This window comes from Mus caroli, chromosome 1 (assembly GCF_900094665.2).
Source record: "Mus caroli chromosome 1, CAROLI_EIJ_v1.1, whole genome shotgun sequence".
NCBI lineage: Eukaryota > Metazoa > Chordata > Mammalia > Rodentia > Muridae > Mus > Mus caroli.
Genome location: NC_034570.1, coordinates 69,001,774 through 69,023,958, shown reverse-complemented (window position 1 = coordinate 69,023,958; position 22,185 = coordinate 69,001,774). Strand labels below are relative to the sequence as shown.

At 49.4% G+C, this 22,185-nt stretch overlaps 1 protein-coding gene across 1 annotated transcript; it reads right to left on the bottom strand.

The window, feature by feature from the left end:
- Window positions 1-723: 723 nt before the first annotated feature.
- Window positions 724-15,992, bottom strand: Stk11ip (serine/threonine kinase 11 interacting protein). The gene is made up of 25 exons (XM_021156128.1): window positions 15,885-15,992; window positions 15,678-15,763; window positions 13,012-13,217; window positions 12,738-12,812; window positions 12,393-12,488; window positions 11,974-12,081; window positions 11,775-11,846; window positions 10,543-10,669; window positions 10,256-10,359; window positions 10,052-10,147; window positions 9,880-9,921; window positions 9,605-9,754; window positions 9,335-9,419; window positions 8,461-8,817; window positions 8,106-8,311; window positions 7,671-7,787; window positions 7,372-7,549; window positions 5,217-5,429; window positions 5,002-5,105; window positions 4,069-4,166; window positions 3,794-3,972; window positions 3,478-3,559; window positions 3,257-3,327; window positions 2,520-2,767; window positions 724-1,955 (listed from the first exon to the last, which is right to left on the bottom strand). Exons 2-25 carry the CDS (start codon window positions 15,736-15,738, stop codon window positions 1,806-1,808), a joined length of 3,225 nt encoding a protein of 1,074 aa, XP_021011787.1. The 5' UTR covers window positions 15,739-15,763; window positions 15,885-15,992; the 3' UTR covers window positions 724-1,805.
- Window positions 15,993-22,185: the final 6,193 nt, after the last annotated feature.

The window sequence follows — 22,185 nt, the reverse complement described above, 5'->3', positions numbered from 1 at the left end:
TACTATCCTCTTCTGCCTCCCCTCAACTTTTATCTCCCACCATTTCCTGTCATCCCTTTAGGATCTAAACACATACAAAAGCAGATAATAAATCATAACCCCTTCCCCACTCCTTTTATGGGAAATGCAGTGCACTGGTATGGTGGTTTCAGAATTTTCTCTCCACTGCTTTCCAGGAGTTACCAGGCCTCTGGCGAGTGTTCCTCGTGACAGCCTAGAGCCAGACAGAGGCCAATCAATAAGTACTTGCTGGGCTGGGGGGAGGGATGGGGAGAGCAGACTGAATGGACCAATTGATCTCTGGGGACAGCCCAGAGCATGTGAGGTAAGAGCCTCCTGACACCTATGCGATAGTCACCTCCCTAAGTGGTAATGGCCTCAGTCCTGATAATGTCTTCTGGGGCACAAAACGAACACCTCTTCACAATGCTGCCAAGGACTGTCACTGCTAAACAAAGATGTTTCTGAAACTAGAAGCACAAAGACTTGGAAGATGCCTGGACTCCGAAGGTTCACACCTCTGTGCGCTGCAGCCTAAATGGCAAGATTCTTCTGTCCTATCTGCACTGTGACCTGTTTCTGCTGTTGCCGTTGCTAAGAGATCTGTGCAAAAGGGTAGATTTGGGCCAGAGGCTGAACAGGTTTTCTTCAGTTTTCTGCTTTCAGACAGCTCGGCGTCACAGATGGGACAGTGTCGTGCAAACCACTGAGAAAGTGGACTAATACTTTGGGGAAGTTTTAATTTACTTCAATTAAAAATTCAGGGCAGCATTGAACAAAACAGAAGTAGGTGAGATTACTTTGAGAGCCTCTGAACAGGCCTGTCTGGGTCCCCTGCAGGCAGTACCAGAGGACAGCTATTCCAAGGGCACTTCCCATTGGCCAGCCAGTCCTAAGACTTAGCATTTCCCCCTCACCCTCCCAGCAGACCAGACAGGGCGTCGCCTGGGAGAAACTAACCCCGAGAATCATCATCCACTGATAGCTGAACTGCTCTTTTGGGGGTGTGGGGGGTGTGGGTGGGATATGCACATGTGCGTGTATATGCATTGAAATTTCTGGACAGGTACAGTGCTTCGCTCAAGGTGACATCCAGAGCCAGCAATGACAGAATCTCACTTTTTATTGCAGGTCTTTACATAAAATGTAAACTTTGGGAAGAGGGGAAGTTCACAACTTTTTCACAACTGGTGGCTCACGCCATTAATCTCAACACTTAGAAGGCAGAGGTAGGCAGGTCTCCACGAGTTCAAGGCCAGCCTGGTCTACACAGAAAGTTCCAGGCTAGTCAAGGTTACACAGTGAGACCCTGTCTCAAAAAGAATAATGAAAAATCTTAAGGGACCCAACTATTTGAATGGCAGTGATCCCATGCAAGGCCACTGGATAGGTCGCAACCTGCTTGGGGACTGGGTACATCAGGGTCAGTAATCCTACGTTGCTAGAGCAGGGCTGGAGACAGGTCTCAGTGCAAACAAGGTTGCTTCTGGGAAGAGATTAGGGGATGGCAGGCTTGATGGGAGACATTTCTACATACTACCCATGACACCTGGCAACAACTTTATTGATACCTGAGAGTAAGTGCTGGAGAAATGTTTGCACTGACCACTTAGCCTGCTCTATTAGGCAGGTCACCCAAGGGCCAGATGGATTCTCTTGTCCTTCTCTTAAGCTGTGGTCATTAGAGCTTCCCAAGCCAATGGCCAACAGCAGCCAGGCAAGCAGCCAGACCTAGAGACTAGGAAAAAGGGCATCGCATCGGCAGTGCAACTCCAGGGGGAGTCAGCAAAGTCAGTGAAGAGGCCTCATCGGTCCAGGTCCAGAGCCTCCTGGGTTACTGTCCGGAGTCCAATGGAGAACAGCTCTTCCCAGGGCTCCCGAATCCAGGCCAGCAGGGCTGTCAGCTGCTCCCCACACACAACATGAAGGGCCCAGAAACTCTCCAGTCGAGACACCTGGTAGATTGAGCAGCAGGCAAGGGAAACACAGGGAGAGACATACCAAGAGTCCAAAGTCTTAGGAAAAGACACCACACCCTGGGCTTTTAAAGGCTCTTCCCCCTCCTCCCCTGCCTCAGGTCTGTGTGACACTGCATTAAAGGGCAAATCTGAGCCTTAAAGCACACTGTCTGAGGGCTCTAGAGGACTGGTGTTCACAGTTCTGTATCTTCCATGCTGTAGGGAACGTGAGTTCTAACATCAATTCCAAGAACTGTGCAGGTTCAACTCCTGACTCTACCCTTGTGACCTGCACAAGTTTCATGTCTCTGAGCCTTAGTTTCATCATCTGTAAGACAGGACCAACAACAGCACCTCCTCCTCATGTTGGAGTTGTGAAGGTCAACCAGTTGGCATACAGTGTGGGTAGGCTGATCACACCAACTCACACCAGCTAGGTATTTCAGTACCGGGCTCCAAGGCCAGGACACTGCCACAGTTGACTGCTGCTTTCTAAACCTGCTGCTTATCCAAACCCACGGCCTCACATTGGGACACACACACACACACACACACACACACCTCATCATAGAAGATCAGCCGCAGGTCCAAAGGGCTTGTGCGATACAGCTGCACAGAACTCAGACAGCTGAGTGGTTGCTGCTCCCTGACCTGCAGGGAAGGACCTGGCCCCAGAGAAGCAGGCTGCTCTGAGGTTTCATCAGACACCACTGGGAGAGGAGACTCTGCATGGGACCCTCCAGGGTCTTCATCTAATAGGTACAGGGTGGACAACGTCAGCAACAGGGACACAGGACAGGTAGAGGAGCCTGCAGAGAGAGAGAGGCAAGATGATGCCTACAGTGAAAGGCTATGCTGGACCTAGATCCCCAGGACTAGTGTCCCAGTGTTGCCCTGGAGAAGAGGTGTGAGCCACACTTAAGAGTTGGCCACAGATCAGCACTATGTTTCCACAAACTCCAGGGACCACTAACAGCCCAAAGCCCTGCAGTTCTACACTGAGGGAGCCAGCACACCAGCCAAGCAATGGCCCAGGGCCTCTTGACAGGATGAGTGGAACATATCTAGCCAATCACCCACTGAAAGACTGGATGCCAAAGCTATAGTCTCTGGCCAGCTGAGGCTCTAAGGACCTTCTGAAAACACCCACCCTGTAGTGTGGATATGCCTGCAAGGGCAAGGAGTCTGGATGCCAGAAACTGAGCATTACTCCACGGGCACTACAGAGGCAATAGTGGGCAAGCCAAGGACAACATGGGCTATAGAAACCAGGGAAGCGCCTGCAGACTTGGCCTTACCTTCAGCCAGGAAGGCCCGAAGGTAGAAAAACTGGGGCACCTCTGCAGAAGGGTCTTTTCCCAGCAATGGCCTGTGGAGATCACAGCAGACAGAGGAAGAAAATCAGCCAGGGTAGGAAGGGAGCAGCTGGGGAGATGTGGGCACGAGGATGGGACTATGTCTACAGTCTTGTCAAGAGTAGGCCTGGGCACCACCTAACCCTAACCTCCTGCTGACTCACCAGAGCCGATGCTGCGGGGTCACCTCCTCCTCTGTGGCACTGATACAGTTCCTCTGGGTATGAGGCAGAGACTGCAATACACCTGGATAAAGCCAGCCAGAGACAGAAACCCTCAGAGGCCTCTGCAGTCCTCCACCTCAGCCTCGACCCTGGCTAAGCTCCATTAACTCTGGCCCTCAGAAACTTCTACCACTGAGCGTTGACAGAACAGGAAGTTCCAGGACCATCTACTGGTGAGCATCAAACTGAGCAGCCGTGACTGAAAGCTCAACTCCCTTATCTGTCCCTTCCTTTCCTCCCTCCCTCCCTCCCTCACCAGTGAGCTCCTCAAGGAAGGCTCGGCACTGCCTGGCATCTCGGGGCAGTAGTACACAGCTGCCAGTGCCAGCTGCCCACTCCAGACGAAGGCTCTGGCCTGCGAGGCCAAGCTCCACACCACTCAGGTCCTGCAGAGCAATGGCCAGGGTGGGCTGGAGCCAGCTAGCAGGAGGCCCGCTGTGGAGAGAGCAAAGGAACCAAGATTAAGAGGAGGACGGGATGAGGTTTGGCAGGACTGTGACATGGCCCCAGCTCTACACCTGGCACACTCACCAGATGGCCCCTGTCACCTTCAACAGGTAAAGCATGTGGTTAGACACAACCACAAGGCACGGAAACTCCCCCGTGTGGCCTGCTAACACCACTGGCACCTAAGGAAAGGGAAAGTTGATGAGAAAGCAGAAAATAAAGCCAAGCAGACAGTAGGCAGACCAAAAGCTGCATTCTAACCATGGTTCCTTGCATGATGAACCTCTTGACTATCTGTGGCCCTGCAATCGCCCTCCCACCTACCTCAAGCACCTCTTAGCAGGCCTCCTCAGCATCCTCTCCCCATCTCCAACCTCTCTTCCACACGCAGCCAAGACTATCTCACCTAGCAACTTAACCATTCCCCCACTGACTCACATCCTCTGGGTGCTCCCTAGATCCCATCCATGTTCCCGGCAGACACAGCAGGCTGCTCCTGGGCAGCGTTCCCCAGCCTCCTAGACTCCCCCGAGGAACCTGCCTCTAGGCCGGGACACTGGTTGTCCCATCTTTCCCACAAGCTACCTTCTCTTGGGCCTCTATACATCTATAGCTTCGGTCTCCTAGAGCACGGACCCACACAGGCTGGATTAAACAGCCCCTCTAGGACCTTGTCCTGATACAGCAGCTTCACGCTGCATAACCCTGCTTCTCTGTGACTAAGGGCAAGCCAGCTGCATGGTTGGGTGGGCCTGAGTGTCCCTGACAGGAGGAAGTGACAGCACATATCTGTGCTGACAGGAGGACCCATTTACCAAGTGCCAGGTGCAGGGACAGGTGCCTGCTCTCAGCCTCTGCTCGAGGTCAAGGACCATTATCCTTACCTGGATGGAGACAACTGAACTGCAAGGATGAATAAACATGCCCACATGAAACACAGCAACTATCCACTGCTGCAGCTGAAACCCAAGCATCTGACTCGATGCCCAGGGCCATGGGTCAGTGGGTGGCACAGACCTTGATACAGCACTGGAACTCCTCCTCGGAGTCACTGAACACCTCGACATCCAGGAAGAGTCGGAGTCGGTGGTCCACAGAGCGAAAACCAGAGCATCCAGGGGCTATGAGCAATCAAGGGGTCACCACCTAGCTCCGGGAGGCCACAGCTCCAACTTAACACGGTGCCCATCCCTCCCCCAAGCACGCTTCCACTTTGTTCCACCCATACTCACATGGGCTGAGACTCCAGCTGCTATGGCCATGGGATATGGATGTCTGAGGTGGGATGCCATCAGGCCTGCTGGGATAGCCACCGTGGTCAGCGAGGTCACAGGCAGAATCTGCTGATTGCTCTTCCTGGTTCCGCTCTCTATTCGGGACTTCCCCAGACACAGCTAGGAGAACCGCGTGGTCACTCCCACAGTTTGGACATACAACAGGAGATTCTGGAGGGACAGACAGACACCCTGTAAGCCTCCTAAAAGCATGAAGTTCACAATACTCCCTGCCACCATCCAGCTTCCTCAGATCCAATCTCTAGCTCCAGTCACAGCCAGCATTCGCAACATCCCACCCTCACCCATATCTAAGCATAGTCTCTAATTTGCCTCTCCCCATCCCCAGGAGTCAAGTTAGCCCATGGCCAACAGCCTCCTAAAAATACATCCTATCTTCTAACTTCCAGGTCCTGCTCTGGTCCCCTCCCATAGCCTTGGCTTTATCAAGCATAGCAGCACTTTACTAGAAATTCCTGAAAAACCAAAATCAAGAGCTAGGAAGATGGTTCAATCCACACTGTACATCCTACACAAGAGTGGGGATCAGAGTTCAGATCCCCAGGCCCCAGGTAAAAGCAGTGGGGTGTCATGTATGTGAGCCTCCCAATGTTCAGGGGAAGAGAGAGGCCGATCCCTAGAGTTCATTGGCCAGGCAGTCTAGACAAACTGATGCACTCCAGGTTCGGTGAGAGATTATGCCAAAAACTCTGGTGGAAAGTGACTGAGGAGGACACTCAAGTTGGTCCCTGGCCTCCACACATGTGCACGCGCACGCGTGTGCACACACACACACACACACACACAGCTACAGGAACACACACATAATAATAACAAAAATTAAGACCAAAATCAGCAGATTAACTATAGATGGATAATCGTGGACCTGTGCTGTGAGCCTGACTACTATCTGTAAGATGAAAAATCACGTCTACCTCAAGGAGTCGGCAGGATGGGTGAGTGGATGCAGGTAAAGAATGAAGGATGTGGATCAACAATGAGGGGAGAGACACTATGTGGCTACAACACTCTAGGCATGTGCTAGCCCCCACATCAATGTTATTATTATGTGGCAGCTCCATTAAAACTTTTCATACCCCATTTTGCAAATAAAGAAAAAACTAAATTAGCTTACACACCCTGCCCACACCTATGTAGTTGGAGATAATAACAGTAGCTACCATATATGAAGGACCTTTGTTTTGTGCCAGGAGCTATGCTTGGTGCTTTATTGTCATATTTAAATCTCACAAGAAAGCTGGGCAAGGTAGCACACATCAGTAATCCCAGCATTCAAGAGGCTGAGGGAGGGAGAAGGACAGCTTCAGGTACATTCAAGTTTGAGGCCAAGACTTGTTCTTGAAACATCAAAACCTTTAAAGAGAAATTCTACCAATGCAGAAGCCACAGTACCTATGGAGATAGCCAAGATCCAGAAAGAGCTGTGATGGCCCACTGCCTATGTGACTAGGCCTGCCAGAGCAGGCTCACAATAGACAATGACACAGGGGTATTGTTCTGGAAAAAAAATAACTTGGTCCTGCTATGTCTGCTGCCAAGAAGTATGGCTGATCAAAATTGTACATTTCACATAGCTGTTATCCAGAGTCTCCCCTCCTTCTTCATCATCTCCAAAGCCCTATTGTTTGACTGGCCTATAGTGGAACAATCCCAAGATCAGAACACAAAGAGAGACCATAAGGTGCCGCATCCTACCAAGTGCTTACAAGGTCAGTCAAGGAAGGAACTTGTGCCAACCAGCAAAGCAGCTCACCTAACAGAGGGCAGGCACATGGTAACCCGGCGCTGCACTAAGTGCTCAGTAGGCTTTGTTATTCCCGAGATGTTACCCACAACCACCAAAAGCCATCAAGTGATGAAAAACTGAAGAGCAGGTTTACATACACTCACAGAACAGCACTTCCAGACTCTTACTGGACCATTTCTGCTGTTAAATGCAGCAGGCAGTCGTATTTCTTCCCTATGCCAAACAGTTGCCCCTACTCTCCTAAGACCTTCTTCCCCTGGGCTCCCTCTCCACACTCCTCTCAGAGACACCTTCCCTGCAGTGGGAGAGCTAGGTGGCCAGGGAGGCCAAGGCCACAGCTGGTACCTGTATTTTGAAACAGAGGCTTCCAGCCTTCATCACTCTCCAGTCCCAATCTGGACTCCTCTGGCTTGAACTCACAGCTACAACGCAGACACTGGAATCTGGCCCCCTGTGGGTCCTTGTTTGCCCCAGGCTGCTGTTCTTTCACACTGGTGAATGGGGTCAGTACTGCAAGCAGCTCCTGAGGGAGGTGGGCCAGAAGGCAGCTAGCTGGGCACAGGTGGACCCACCTGGCCAACCTCTGACCCTCCAGCCTGGACCTGCTCCCTCCAGCCTCCCCGCCTGCCTCTGGCCTCCATCACCTGGACGGCTTCACGGGCCTCCGGCTCCAGCACAGCATATCGACGTAGCTGCCGGTCGGGACAAATGTACGAAAAGCGAAGGACAAGAACTGGAGCCCCGGGGGATGGACCTGAGCCCTGTGCAGGAAGAAAGGAGAACACAGCAGTGGGCAGAGGAAAAGGGGTCTGGGCTACACGGAGCTCGGAGAAAAACAGGAACTCTGGACCCCACAATGCTGGTGCTGACACGAAGCCCTTGCCTAGAGTACATCCTTTAGCACCCTCCCTAGTCACACACAACTGCCCTGCACACACCCCTCCTTGACATGGAGTTCTCATGAGAGAAGATGGAAAATACCCAGGCCCAATGCATGGCACACAAGAGCCAGCAGGTTCCCAACGATGACTCCGGAAAAGCCGAGAACCCCTTCCCAAGCACCTGACCCCACAACTCACCTCAGACACTGGTTCTCCTTGGGTTTCAGTCTCGGACTCTAGCTCAGCTGCCACCAGACTCTGTAGCTCCAGCCGCTCCAGAGTCCGAGCTGCTTGGAGTTCCACTTCAAACAAGTGGGAGGAAGTGACCCGGAGAAAGCACTCCTTGCCTTGCACACCCCCAAGTCCCTGCAAGGGACACACCAACATGGGGCGACAGAGCTCGGCTGCAGAGAGACCAAGAGAGAACTGGAGTGAACAAAGGGTTCAGGGCCTCAGGGAGTGAGTGTCCTACCCAGCCTGGCCTCTCTGCAGTCCCTCTAACATCCCAATCGACACCCATGTCCCTAAAGCCCTACGGTCACAGGCCTCTCACCTTCCACTGCCTTCTGCTCCTCCTCCTCCTCCTCCTCCTCCTCCAGGTCCTCTCTCGGTCCCTCTTCTTTATCCTGTTCTTCCCTCTCTTCTTCCTGGGGCTCTGGCTCCACTCTGCCTTCCTCTGACACCTTCTCTGGTGATTCCTTAGTGTCATCCCCTATGGCTGGAGGGCTACATACAGTCTCCAGGTTCTGGACATCCAGAGGAGGGTTGCTAAGGGCAAGAGTCTTGGTGGTGCTAAGAGGGGGGCTCCCCATGGTCTCCAGGTGGCTCCTGTACTGCAGCCAGTCACAGCCAAACCGCTCCCGGAAGCTGGCCAGCAGCTCAAGTTCCCGGTGTTGTTGCACAAACCACCCTGAGATGGAGGAGGATGTAGAGCTGAGGCCACACCCAGACCCTGGCTGACCCCAGCCTCTTTCTCTGGCTCCTCTTCAATAGGCCTCCCCTCCACAGAATGTCCTCAGGAGCGTCCTATGGAATACTGTGCCCACAAGCCATCCTGGACCACACACAAAACAAAACGTGTGGAGCTTCCCAACCATGGCCACACATCTCAGGTCTGAGACGAGCTGTAGGAAGAAACCTGCTTCACATTGCTGCAGCCTGTGCTCCCCAAATGGTTGTAGCCATAAATCTCTTTACTACAGAATCTTTAGCACCCTTTAAAATCCATGTTCCTTAGGAGAACGCTGCCTGGAAGCAGATCTCTCTTTGGGCTAAACTAAAAGGACAACAGACCGAGGGGCCCTCCGCAATAATCCACACCACCCCAAAATCAAGTTTCTCCTCCGATGCCAACATGTAAGGCAACATCGAGATTAGAGAGGTCTGGAAGGAGGTGGGAAGGGAGTGAGCAGGGAGGGTCAACTTACCAGCTGGGGAGGGGTCCAGAGTTCGGAGCTCTGGGTCTGTGTCACTGGGCTCAGAGATGCTAGCCCGCCTCACACGGACTCGGCTCTGGTTTGGATAGAGATGGAGATCTACAAAAGCCAGCCTGGCCATCCATGGCCACTTACCTGACTTACCAAAAAATGCCAAGTCCTAACAAGGACAAGGCCTTGCTGTTGCTAGTCTACTGAGTTACCCACAGTGCCATAAAGAGACCACACAAGCCCAGGTACAAACCAGCAGAAGCCACTCACCTTAACCTTACGAAGCGGGGCCTGGGTCACAATGCCCCCTGAGGAGAGGCTATCACTCAACTCAGGGCCACCTGAGGTTTCAGTGGTACTCCCCACTGGCCAGGACAGAGGTTGGATCACAGGACCAAGCCCTGAAGAGTCTGAAGTTTGCTGTGTGATGACAGGAAGGGGTCTGCATGATGGAGCTAACCAAGAGGAGGACCCTAGCTTCCACTGACCAAAAGACTTTCCTACCCTGTCCTCCCTTCATGTCATCCCACCCCCACTCGACTGACCTGAAGATCCTTCAGGGACAAAACCTTGCCATCAAGCAGGAACTGTGCAAGACAAAGGAGAGGACAGGCTGGAGATGGAGCCCATCACTAGCGACTTCAAGAACTCACAGCACCATAGAGTGACTGGGACTTTGGCCTCTCACTCAGGGACAGACACAGGATAATCACTCACGTCATGAGCAGCATCTCTGGCCCGTGGTGACAAGTACTGAGCGGTGGTTGCACGGTGTGCAGGGTGGAACCACAAAGGGTTACCTTCCAGATAGAGCTGAGGGCAGAAAGGAGACCTCGTAGGCATTGGATGCCCCCTATGTAAAGGCACAAGGAGAGCCAGATCTGAAGGTGGCTCCAGACCCATTAAGCACTCGTGGCTCACCTTACGGAGCTCAGCCAGCAGCCATAATGGTGCGAGCTCTGTGTGTCCTTCTAGAAGGTTATAGGCCACATCGAGATGCCGCAGGTTCTTTAGCTGCTCCAGGCCTATGGCAGAGGAGAGAAGGAAAAGGCCTTGTGAGGACATGGTGTAGGTAAGGGATATGGTATTCTGTGTGCCCAGGACAGAGGCAGAAGGAGAAATCGTTCACCACAGCCCTATCTCTAAGTCTTTATGAGGCTCTAGACGGCCAGGCCAACCTGAGCCACCCCAATACACTCCCTACTCACCCTGAAGGCTTCGGAGCTCATTGGCCCTCAGTATCAAAGTCCCCAGCGCAGCCCCTGATGGTCCCACTCTTGGCACCAAGCGCAGGTGGTTATAGGAGATGTCCAAATGGTGCAGCTCACATAAATCCTGGCAGTGGGTGAGGGGACAAAGGTTCTCAACTCAACAAAGCTCTAGGCAGGGCCCTCTGTGCTATCCTCTCAAATCCACATTGGCCTACAGAAACTGCAATGTCAACACAGATGACTTCCTCCATCCTGCACTGAAAGACCTGAGCAAACACTAGCACATCCCTAACAGTCGCAGGCTACACCCCTAGATGGTAACTCCAGTCTTTAAGTTCCCACCTGGAAAAAGACAAGGCTCTGAGGAACACTCAGCACCACCAAGGAGATCCTCTGTTTGGGCCAAGGGGTCTGTCTCCCAGCCTCTGAGGGACAAGGGGGACCTACCTAGCCAGTCAGTACAGTCAATGAGAAAACCCATGCACTTCAGTGTGGACCCAGCGCCCCTTCCTGACTTGAGAATTCCCAGTTCCCTGAGTGCTGATGACACCCAAGCCATTGCCACTCCTTCACTCTCCAGTCACTGCACTTTGAATCCTCCTCAGTCTAGGATGTGACTCCTCACTGAAGAAAGTTCCCTCCACTTTAACAAGTACTCAGCCCCATTTATCTTTAATGGAGGACAGAAAGGCCACAGGCAAAGGGCTTGTCACCATCATGGAATCTATCACTTCTGGGCCACACACTAGGCTAAGTGACATAGGTACTCTTCACAGGTACTGCTATGATGTATACCTGACAGGTGAATGAAGCAAGAAACTAACTAACGGGGCTGGTGAGATGGCTCAGTGGGTAAGAGCACCCGACTGCTCTTCTGAAGGTCCAGAGTTCAAATCCCAGCAACCACATGGTGGCTCACAACCATCTGCAACAAGATCTGACTCCCTCTTCTGGAGTGTCTGAAGACAGCTACAGTGTACTTACATATAATAAATAAATAAATCTTTAAAAAAAAAAAAAAAAAAAAGAAACTAACTAACTCCCCCAATTCATCCAGATATTCCAAACCTTGTTGTGTGCTAGAGGAGAAACCCACACACAGTACCAGCTCGCAGATGTGCCTCCACCTAGGCCCAAGAGCCATGTGGAGCACAAGCTAATCTGAGAGTGAGTGAGAGTGGAGCCATCTAAGGGCCAAGTCCATCAGCAATCAGGCAGTTCGGTCTTACCATCAGGAAGCCTTTGCAGTCCTGGAGATGATTGTGGCTCAGGTTGAGGAAGCGGAGAGCCGACAGGAGACGCTGAAGGAGATTGACAAAGCAAGCACAGAAAGGTTCTTCACACAAGGGTATCTGACAGACAGATGGCATTCCCTCCAAAGGACCCTTCTTCTCACCCCAAAGGCACCTTCCCTTGGGGGACACTCACCAGGGAGTTGTCTAAACTGCTGAGCGCATTGTAGCTGAAGTCGGCAGAAAGCAAGGCTAGCCAGGGGAGGGCAGAGCAGAGATCCCCACCGCAGGCTGACAAGAGCTCCTGAATAGGGAACAGGCATAACTACATGTCACTCTCTGCCTTCTCCCCATGCATGCTCTATCTTCCAGTCCCCCACTCATATAGACCAGGCTCTACCTGGAGACTCCACACCCTAAAGAGCAGACTACGGGGACCATATGCAGACCATAGAAAAACAGACACTAGCCGATATACAGTTTGGTGTGACTGTAAACACACAGACAGGTGTAGAGGGCTGTGGTGTCACACAGGACAGAGGAGGGGAGCACATGAAGCTTGGTCTTCTCAATCTATCAGGACAAGACATCAGGGCCAGCGCTCAGCCTCCTTACCTCCAGTGCCTGGATGCTTCTGTTGCAAACCAGGGACTCCAGCTGTGAGTAGATGCCACGGAGGCCACACAGGCTGTGGATAGGGACTCCTCGAAGCTAAGAAAAGGAGGAAGGCAAGCAAAGCTTCAAAGATGGCAAAGGCCTCATCCCTAACTTCTGATGGGGAGGAGGGAAACCATCCAAAGCCCAGCTACAGGTAAGGAAGTTTTAATGGAAAAGATCACTGAGGAGCAATGGGACATTCAGACATGACCTCCCACCAAAAGAGGCCATCTCTCTGTCCTCAGCCCAAGAGGCTCCTTCGAAACAGTTTCTGCCCACCTATACCTTCTAACACTCCCTCACCTCCAGCTGCCGTAGGGACTTGAAGGGGAAAATCTTGATAGGCCCTGGAAGGCCAACACCAGGAATGTGGATCAGCTGAAAAAGGAACATTCAGGTTAGCAAGGCAGGGCAGCCTCCCCTGCTTCTGTGCCACTTCCTCAGCATAAGCATCAGCAGGCATCACTGACATCATCTGGCTCCCAGCCTCAGAGCCCTCTCACACCCCATCCCAACCCCTGCCTTCATCACTCCCTAGGGCTCTCTGCGCATCCTGTCCCCATGCTCCTCCTGGGACCTTGAGTGACAGTGTTTTCTGCAGCACATCGAAGAGGAACTGAAGCTGGAGGATGATGGGTGAGTCTGCAGGGTGGGAGGGAAGAGCCACAAAGCCTGTCTGGCCTGGGCCCCATGGCCCCAGGTACAGTTCAAACACTCTGTTCAGCTGGTGCAATGTGGCTGTCAGCAGGCTCAGTGTGCTACAGCCAGAGAGAACCGCATCGCCTGCAGGAAGAAGGGCAAACGGAGACAAGGACAAAATGAAAGGTCTTTCCTTCTGGGCCCCCGAAATGCACCCACTCTCCTCTGTACTTGATATATTCCACTGAGAGATCAAACTGTCTACCTCCTCCCCAGCTCAAACATCTTCTACATCTTCTACAGTTCCCTCATTTAAACAAGCAACTGAACAAAACTCCTAGCCTTTCAGCCTGATACCAGAAATTTGTTTTACTACAAGTCTCCCAGAGACTTTTCCAAATGCTTTTGCTTTCTACTCTGTAGAAAGTAGCCTAGGCTACTTACAGAGTTGAAAACATAGCCCACTTGGCTCACAGCTCTCTCTCATCCTGATACATCCCTTTCTACTGCCAAGGTGGAGATCAACTTTACCCAGCAAGCCTTCGCAAAGCAATACCTCTGGGGGCTGTGCAGATGACTCAATAAAGGACTTGCTGAAAAAGCTGGCGAATCTGAATCTGACCTCCACTGCCCACATAGTGGTGGGAACTGACGAGGCAGACACAGAAAGATCCCTGAGGCTCACTGGTTAGCCAGCCGACTTAATCAGCAAGCCCCTTCTCAGAGAACAAGGTAGACAGCTTCTGAAACATGAGGCCCCTGGCTGTCCTCTGGCCTTGACACAAAGATGCTTTCCACACACAAAATAAAAATATTTAAAGAAATAACACCCCTGCGCTTCCACACTGCAACCACCCACTTTACACAAAGGCTGAGAGTATTTGTTCTTTCTGTCTTTTTCTGGTTGCAAGAATGACATGCACATTTGTAGAAATTCTCAAACAACATCGAAATGCATGTCGTTGTCCATTACAGCGAGTCTATAAAGCTGTTGTACCTAATAAGACTATCAGGCCCGCGAGGTCGTCTTTCAGATATATTCCCCACTTATCACTCTATCAGGAAAGTACAGTTATAATAACTGTGGAAATATTTTTTAATATATTCTGAAACCAGGCATGGTGGTGCACACCTTTAATCACAGAATGTGGGAGACAGAGGCAGGTGAATCTCTGTGAATTCCAGATCAGTACAACAAAGTGAGGCCCTGTCTCAGGGGGATGGGGGGAGAAAAATCAAGAAATCAAAGAATATTGCAGAAGTCAGGTGGAGGAACATCATATGCCTATATATAATTCCATAGGATGAGTCACTAAAGCAGAAAGATCATAATTTCAAGGCTGGCTTGGGATACCAAGAAATAGCAGAGATCTCCTACACCCTCCACTCAGCTTCCCCAAATAAACTTACAGAATTATAGTACAATTATCAAAACCAGAAAATTAGGTGTTGATATACTAGTTATAGTGTCAGTTCTATTCTGTTAGTGTAGATTATGACAACCACCACCATAATCAAGACACAACGCGATTCCATCCCCACAATCATATTCATGAACTCTACGATTCCGGGCCTGGGAGCCAAGTCAGATCTTTGCTGAATAATAAATCTTACAGCCTTACAAAGAGATTTTTTCTATGTACTAGACAGTGAGTATAGACACACACATAATTCAAGGTGTCCCTTGGAAGTCTAGAAAAGGCACAGCATGGGAGTAATTATTAACGCAAACCAGAAAGCGAATTGCCATCAAGAGACTCCAAGGATGCCATGGTGGGAGTGTATAGATATGGAGCACTAATGCCATCGAAGTCACACATGCCAAATGACTGCTGCTTCATCTAGATCTCATCCTTATCTCCTAAAGACATCCATTAACCCCACCTTACAGATAGGAAAGCCGAGGCTCAAAGAAGAATCTCTCCTTTCTGTGTGTGTGGGGAGGATGCTAGGAATTATAAGTTAAAGTTTTGTACATGCTAAACATATGCTCTGCTACTGAAATATATCCCCAGCTCTCAAAGAATCATGATTGTGATCATTTAGCTGATGATGGCAACCACATAACAAACAACATAGTGATCTTTGCCATGCCCAGGCACGGGGGAAGCAACTATAGTAACACTATCTTTTGAACACTTATTATGCATGCATGCACTGCACTAAATAAGCTAACTAAAATCCCGCTATCTTTTGCGTTCAATACAATCCCTATGCTAACCTAACTTCGAAGAATACTGAGGGTCTAAAAACTTATCCAAGTCTGATTGAGGGTTGGGACTAACCTATGTGGGTCTCACTCCAAATCTCTGGTGTCTAAGGTGCTTATACTTGGCTTTCGGTACAAGTGATTATGTTCTTGTCTGCAAGTGTTTAATCTATTAATGATCCCTTCTCTCTGGAGAGTTAAGTGCTATGAGAGATGGATAGAGTTTAGACTGTCAAAGGCATGACTGTAAACAACGCGTCACAAGGAACACACCCAGAAGAGAAGACGCCGGCACCTCGTGACCCCGCCGGCAATGACTCGGTGATTCCCGGCGTTTCTGGACAGTATCGAACACACCCAGGACTCCCAACCAAATAAGCCAGAAGTCCACTCACCCGACTCCCGCAAAAGTCCCGCCAGCTTCCACACTACTGAATCCCGCCGAGCGGTCGTCATAGCCACGGGACGCTGGGGGCGGAGCCTGGGGAAAAGGGAAGCGGAAGAGCCTCAGGTGGGCAACAAAAGCCCAGAGCTTTTGTGCAAATGGAGGCGTCGCGCAATGTAAAAAGTAACCATCAGCTAAAAAGAACGATCTCTCTGACCCCTTTTCCAAAAAGCATTGGGCCTCGGGAGCCCAGGGGCCCGCGAAATCCACACTCCAATCACTTTGGCAGCCGGGCTCCTTTAGGACAGGAAGTCCCGCCCCGGAAGGCAAAGGACCTACCGGAAAGCGTGCCTTCGCTACCGGAAGCCACGCCCTGGGCGAGCCGATGTGTCAGTAGGACGGGACTAGCCGGGATTAAGCCCCTAGCGGGGCCCCAGGTCTAGCTTGGCTTTGGGTGGCCCCTTCGGCAGAGAGAGAAACCTGACTCCTTGTTTGCAGACTGGGCGGGGAAGCAGAGCTTGGAGAAATGGGATTTTGTATTAGAAGGAAAAGAACTCATCCAAAACAAATACTGATTTTCCAGTTACATAGCTGTCCTCTGTCCTCCTTGAGAAGTTCTTTTATATCAGCCAGAAGGGCTAAGGCTGGCAGGGATGCCACTCTTAACCCCCCCCCCTTTGCTGTCACAGTCCTCAGTCTCTAGACTTTTATTTTTCCTTAAGGTTTAGCACACTCTCAAATTGGTCCCTGGTCTCTGATTTCAGAGCTCTGGAAGCAGAGGCAGGAGCATCTCAATGAGTTCAAGGCCAGCCTGTTCTAAATAGTGAGTTCCAGGCTAGCCAGGGCTGCATAGTGAGAGCCTATCTCAAAAACAAAAATTAGTCACTGGTAATGACCTGAACCTGCTTTTGTTTTGTTTTTTGTTTTTTTGTTTTTAACTGTATTTACATCTCAGTACACCTAACTAAAAGTGGTTTTTCTAAGTTTGAAAATAAAATATATGCACAGAAGTTAGGTTATCTACCTGCAAAGATCATTCAGTAAGTAACAAAAGCAAGACTGTTGAGTTTTCTAGCTTCCAAATTGGCACTCTAGCTTTTGTTTGTTTGTTTTTTGTTTTTCGAGCCAGGGTTTCTCTGTGTAGCCCTGGCTGCCCTGAAACTCATTCTGTAAACCAGACTGGCCTCGAACTTAGAAACCCACCTGCCTCTGCCTCCCAAGTGCTGGGATTAAAGGCGTTCGCCACCACTGCCCAGCACCACTGTAGTTTTTACCCTGGCTCCTGGTCTGGCAGTTGACATCAACTTCTGGTCTATATTATGAAAACATTTCTTAGTATGGAGTGAATAGCTAGGCTTAGGAGGGGAATGTATTTTATGAAACACCCCTTTCTAACACAAGAAAGTTAAACATGCATTGTAGGACTGAAGAGATGGCTCAGTGAATTAGAGCACTGGCTAGGCTTCCAGAGGACATGGGTTCAAGTCCCAGTACCCACATGGCGGCCCACAGCCATCTGTAACTCCAGTTCCAGGTGGTTGTACAATCTCTTCTCATCTCCATGGGCACTGCACATAAATGGTGTAGAGGCATTCAGGCAAAACATTCATACATGCAAGTGTTCGCTTTTAATGAAAAGTCTAAAGAGTAGGGTTGGAGTCAGTCACTTTTAGAGGCGGTGGAAGGCTTCTCTAGCCTGAACAAACTTCCTACATACCATCTCATGGATCTGGGATATTTTGTGCAATTGATAATCCCATTACATGGCAACTGTCAATCCCTGTTTATCAATCACCTGAAGCTGGCCATGGGGGAGGAACCATAACAATCAAGTCAACTTTATCAAGTCAAATTCTTGTAGGCAAAAAACCAAACAAACAAACAAAAAACATAAAACCAAAACTCATTCTTTTTATATTCTGATGTGCTGCCTTGACACCTTTGCTTTTTGGCCTGGCTTCCATGGTCCACAGTTATTGTGTGAAAATCCTCCATTCATATGGGTAGCCCCTCTCTCTACTCAGGTTTGTCCTACACTGCCGAGCTTCCAGATAAGTGAACAAGAGAAAAATTTAAAAAAAGCAAAACTGCATTGGGGAGGGGAAAGCTAAGCTAAAGAAGCAGCAAGAGAGTAAACAGCCGAGGCCCGTCATCCTCCCTGAGAGGCCCACTCCCCTTTCTGTCCTTGGCTTGCAGGCAAGGCCTTGGCTGCCTTCCAAAGAAGTCTCTCTCTCTCTTTTTCTCCCTCTCTTGCCTAAGTTACATTCTTCTGTAAGTTGCTACTTATAAAAATTTTTTTAATCAAAGGGAAAAAGAAAATCCTGTGTCACCAAAGCTACAAAAACAAGTGCACACGCTTTGAGAGTGCACAAAATCCAGAAGAAAGCAAGAACTGGGCCGACCTTCTGGTGACCTGGCCAGTGACAACAAATCATGCTTCGGATGAGACCAATTAGGATTGTAACGGTGTCAGTTCAGTACAGTTTGAATACCATCCCAACACATCTTAGAAACGAACAAGTTGATTCTAAAACTTATCTAGGAGACTAAATACATACAGGGCCAAGAAACTTTGAGAGAAAATAATTGAAAACAAAATTCAAGAGACACTAATAGGGGCCTTGCCCTACCAGGCAGCAGAGTGTCCCTCCAAAGTCACAGTGACCAAAGCTGTGATAATAGCAAAGAGATAAACAATAGATCGACAGAACACAGAGCAGAATAATTAGTAACTCAACAGTCCTGGGGGAAGAGCCTGTCCATCTGGAAAAAGCCAAATTACTCTCCTTGCATTCTGCACATGAGGTTCCAGAAATATAAAAGTGCTAAGTGTTTTTTTTAAATAATAGAGAACAAATAGATAAGCAAATAAACAAACCTGAGTGGGATGGCATATCTTTGTAGTCCCAGAATTTAGGAGACTACCACAGAAGGATTTAGAGTTCCTGGCCAGCCTGGGCTACAATAGTGAAGTCTAGTCTTAAAGAAAGAAGAGATGGAGAAAAAAAGGAGACGATAGAAGAAAAGGAAGAGAGAAGAGAAGAGAAGAGAAGAGAAGAGAAGAGAAGAGAAGAGAAGAGAAGAGAAGAGAAGAGAAGAAAGAAAAACAGAAGCTGACTTTTAAGTTTGATGCTTAAAAGTACTTCCCAAAGATTTACCTTAACTGGCCCGGATAGTACAAGGCTGAAATCCCAGCTACTAGAAAGGATGACGGAGAAAGATCACTTTTGGGCCAGCCTAGCCCAACTTAGCAAGAGGGTCTATCTCCAAAATAAAAAGTAGGGAACCTGGAGAGATGGCTCAGTGGTCAAAAACAGTTGTTACTCTCATAGAGGATCCATGGTGAATTGCCACAAGGGCCTGTAACTCCAGTGCCAGAGACTCCAGGGTCCCCCTTCTGGTCCCTGTGGGATCCAAGTACAGAAGTAGTACACAGGCATACATGCAAGCAAAATACCCATATACATAAAATAAAAATAAAATGTTATAAGTACGAGCTGGGCAATGGTGGTGCAAGCCTCTAATCCCAGCACTCGGGAGGCAGAGACAGGAGAATCTCTCGATTCGAGGCCAGCCTGATCTACACAGAGTGTAGTTCCAGGACAGCAAGGGCTACACAGAGAAAGGCTGTCTCAGAAAAGGCATGGCCCACAAAACCTAATAACCTGAGTTTGATGCCCCAGGCCCCACGTGATGGAAGGAAAAAGCAAGCTGACCTCTGACTTCAAGACTCAGCCAACATTGTTAGCATTCCTTATTCCTCCTAGGCTCAGTCCCAGTTACCTGGCAACAGCCAGGTGGGCCTGACTCACAGTAAAAGGGCCTGCTTGGCCCCTCCTCTCTCTCCTGTTTTCTTGCTCTAGCTCTGACCTCTTGCTCCTTCCTCCTCTCTCCCCATTCCCCTCCCCCTCTCTCCACGTGCTCATGGCCATCCTCCACTCCTCTTCTCTCTTCTCTTCTTCTTCTTCTTCTTCTTCTTCTTCTTCTTCTTCTTCTTCTTCTTCTTCTTCTTCTTCTNTCTCTCTCTCTCTCTCTCTCTCTCTCTCTCTCTCTCTCTCTCTCTCTCTCTCCTACCGTCTCAACTCCCCTCCCCATGCCCTGAATAAACTATTCTATTCTATACTATTCTATACTATACTAACTATACTATTCTTGTGACTGGTCCCTGGGGAGAGGGGGGAGGGGGATGTGTCAGCACTGAGCCCGCAGAGGTGCCTTCTTCCCCCACACCTGACTGCACATCCACCAAACATATTCCCTCTCTCTATCTTTTTATAAAACACAACAAGCATAGCACACACAGAGACCATACACACAAATATATGTAACTTTTTTAAAAAATTAAGTAAAATAAAAAGTAAAAGTTGAGGTGGGAATGTCAGGAAATATAGCTCAATGCTAAGGTACATGCCTAGCATGATCGAGGCACTAACTTAAATTGTTACTACTTTAAAAAGAAAAACTCAGCCTGGCTTGGTGGTGCATGCCTTTAATCCCAGCACTCGGGAGGCAGAGGCAGACGGATTTCTGAGTTCGAGGCCAGCCTGGTCTACAAAGTGAGCTCCAGGACAGCCAGGGCTATACAGAGAAACCCTGTCTCAAAAAATCAAAAAAAAAGAAAAAGAAAAACTCAGAGCTTTATTAAAAAGATACACACACAGGCTCAGAAAAACAAGTACCATATGTTCTCACATGCAGATCTCAGCCTCAAACAGTTAAATGTTTGTATCCAAGAAGAGCTAAATATGGATAAAGGCCAAGAAACAAGAAAGGGGCCTGCCTGTGTGGCTGAGGGAGAAAAGGAGGCCTTAAGTGAGGAGAGAGAGAAAAAGCAGGAGAGAAGTGGAAATTGTTACAAAAGGCTAAGGCTACAGCAGGCAAGCTGGCCCGGGAGATAGGCCAGAGGCCCCGTACTACTTTGTAAGCTAATGTGAGTTTCCTTGGAAAAACGGAGCTGATTTTTAAAGAGACAAAGATACTGTAGGATAGTAGCAGTGATACATGATTTATTATCATGAATGAAATTGCTTTCTCCAGGAATGCTATGACATCATGCTCTCAACTTGTAAACATGTCTGCCTTTCAGTCCCTGGGAGTAACACACTGCTAAAACCAGAAATGTGTAGCTGGTCCTGCCAAGCACACGACAGAGACTTCACAGCACAGCAGTGGAACTGCAAAGACACATGTCCCTCATGTTCCACCCCCAGGGTACAGGAGGAGAGAGCCACTGTGGGTAGCTCCTTACCTCCCGTGTAAGTTCCCTGGAACAGCCTCTGCAAGCACTTCTAACAAAAAGGATTCGTTTGCAGGCCAAGGGTATCTTCATATCAGAAGGACAAGCCAGGAACAGGAGAACTCAGACCTGAGAGCCTGGTCCAAAGCCTGCTTATTTCTGATACCTGGGAACATGGCTGCCACAGAGGAGTGACGTTCATCCTTACAATGTGTGCTGTTGCCCCGACCTCCCTACTTCTGATACTATAGAAGATCAGACGCCAAAACTTGGGAATTCTAGCAAAAATGAAAATTTCACAGAGGGGTTAGAGGTGGGCAGAGTGAAATTGGGTAATCTACTTGTTTTTATCCACATGGTCTGTGCTTGGGATGGGAAGAGAACCAAAGAAGGAAAATGGAAAGGTGTGAACTGGCTCCCACAAATAGTTTTGGTGAGTGAGTTTGTATTAAGAGAAGTGGGCATGTATGTGTGCACGTGTGTGTGTGTGTGTGTGTGTGTGTGTGTGTGTGTGTGTGTGTGTGTGGTGTGGTGTGGTGTGTAGTACACTCAACTCCAGAATTGGGTGGTGAGAAGTTCTTTTTTTTTTTTTGGTTTTTCTAGACAGTGTTTCTCTGTGCAGTCTTGACTGACCTGGAACTCACTTTGTAGACCAGGCTGGCCTCAAACTCAGAAATCAGTCTGCCTCTGCCTCCCAACTGCTGGAATTAAAGGCATGCACCATCATGCCTGGCCCCCAAGATAATTTGAAAACATTTTCAACTTACTTCATCTGTCCTACAAACACTTGCAGGTAGTTTAAAAAGGGCAATGATCGGTTTAATTCAAGACCCAGAAAGGGAAAGGGAAAATGAAAGCGGTATCACCCCCTCAGACTGGTCTGAAAAGAGACAAAGCTCGAAGGGAGGGGAAACGTGGGTAGAAGCAGCTATGGAGTAGGTCAGAGCGGCTGGAGAAGAACCACAGCTTGTGGGTGCATAGCAGCACTGACTCCAAGAAGTGTGACGCTGGAGAGATAGTTCTGCAGATAAGAGCGCTGGCTGATCTTCCAGAGGACCCAGGTTCAATTCCCAGCACCGACATGGTAGTTTACACCTGTCTACAGCTCCAGTTTCAGATTATACAACATCCTCATGCAGTTCATACATGCCGGCAAAACCCCAGTTCACATAAAATAAAGATGAGTAAGCTTTTTAAAAAATTGAAAAAGTGTTTGCGATGTGTGTGTTCAGTCCTCAGCAGAAGAAGGAAAAAGGAAAAAGGAAAAAGGAAAGGGGAGAGG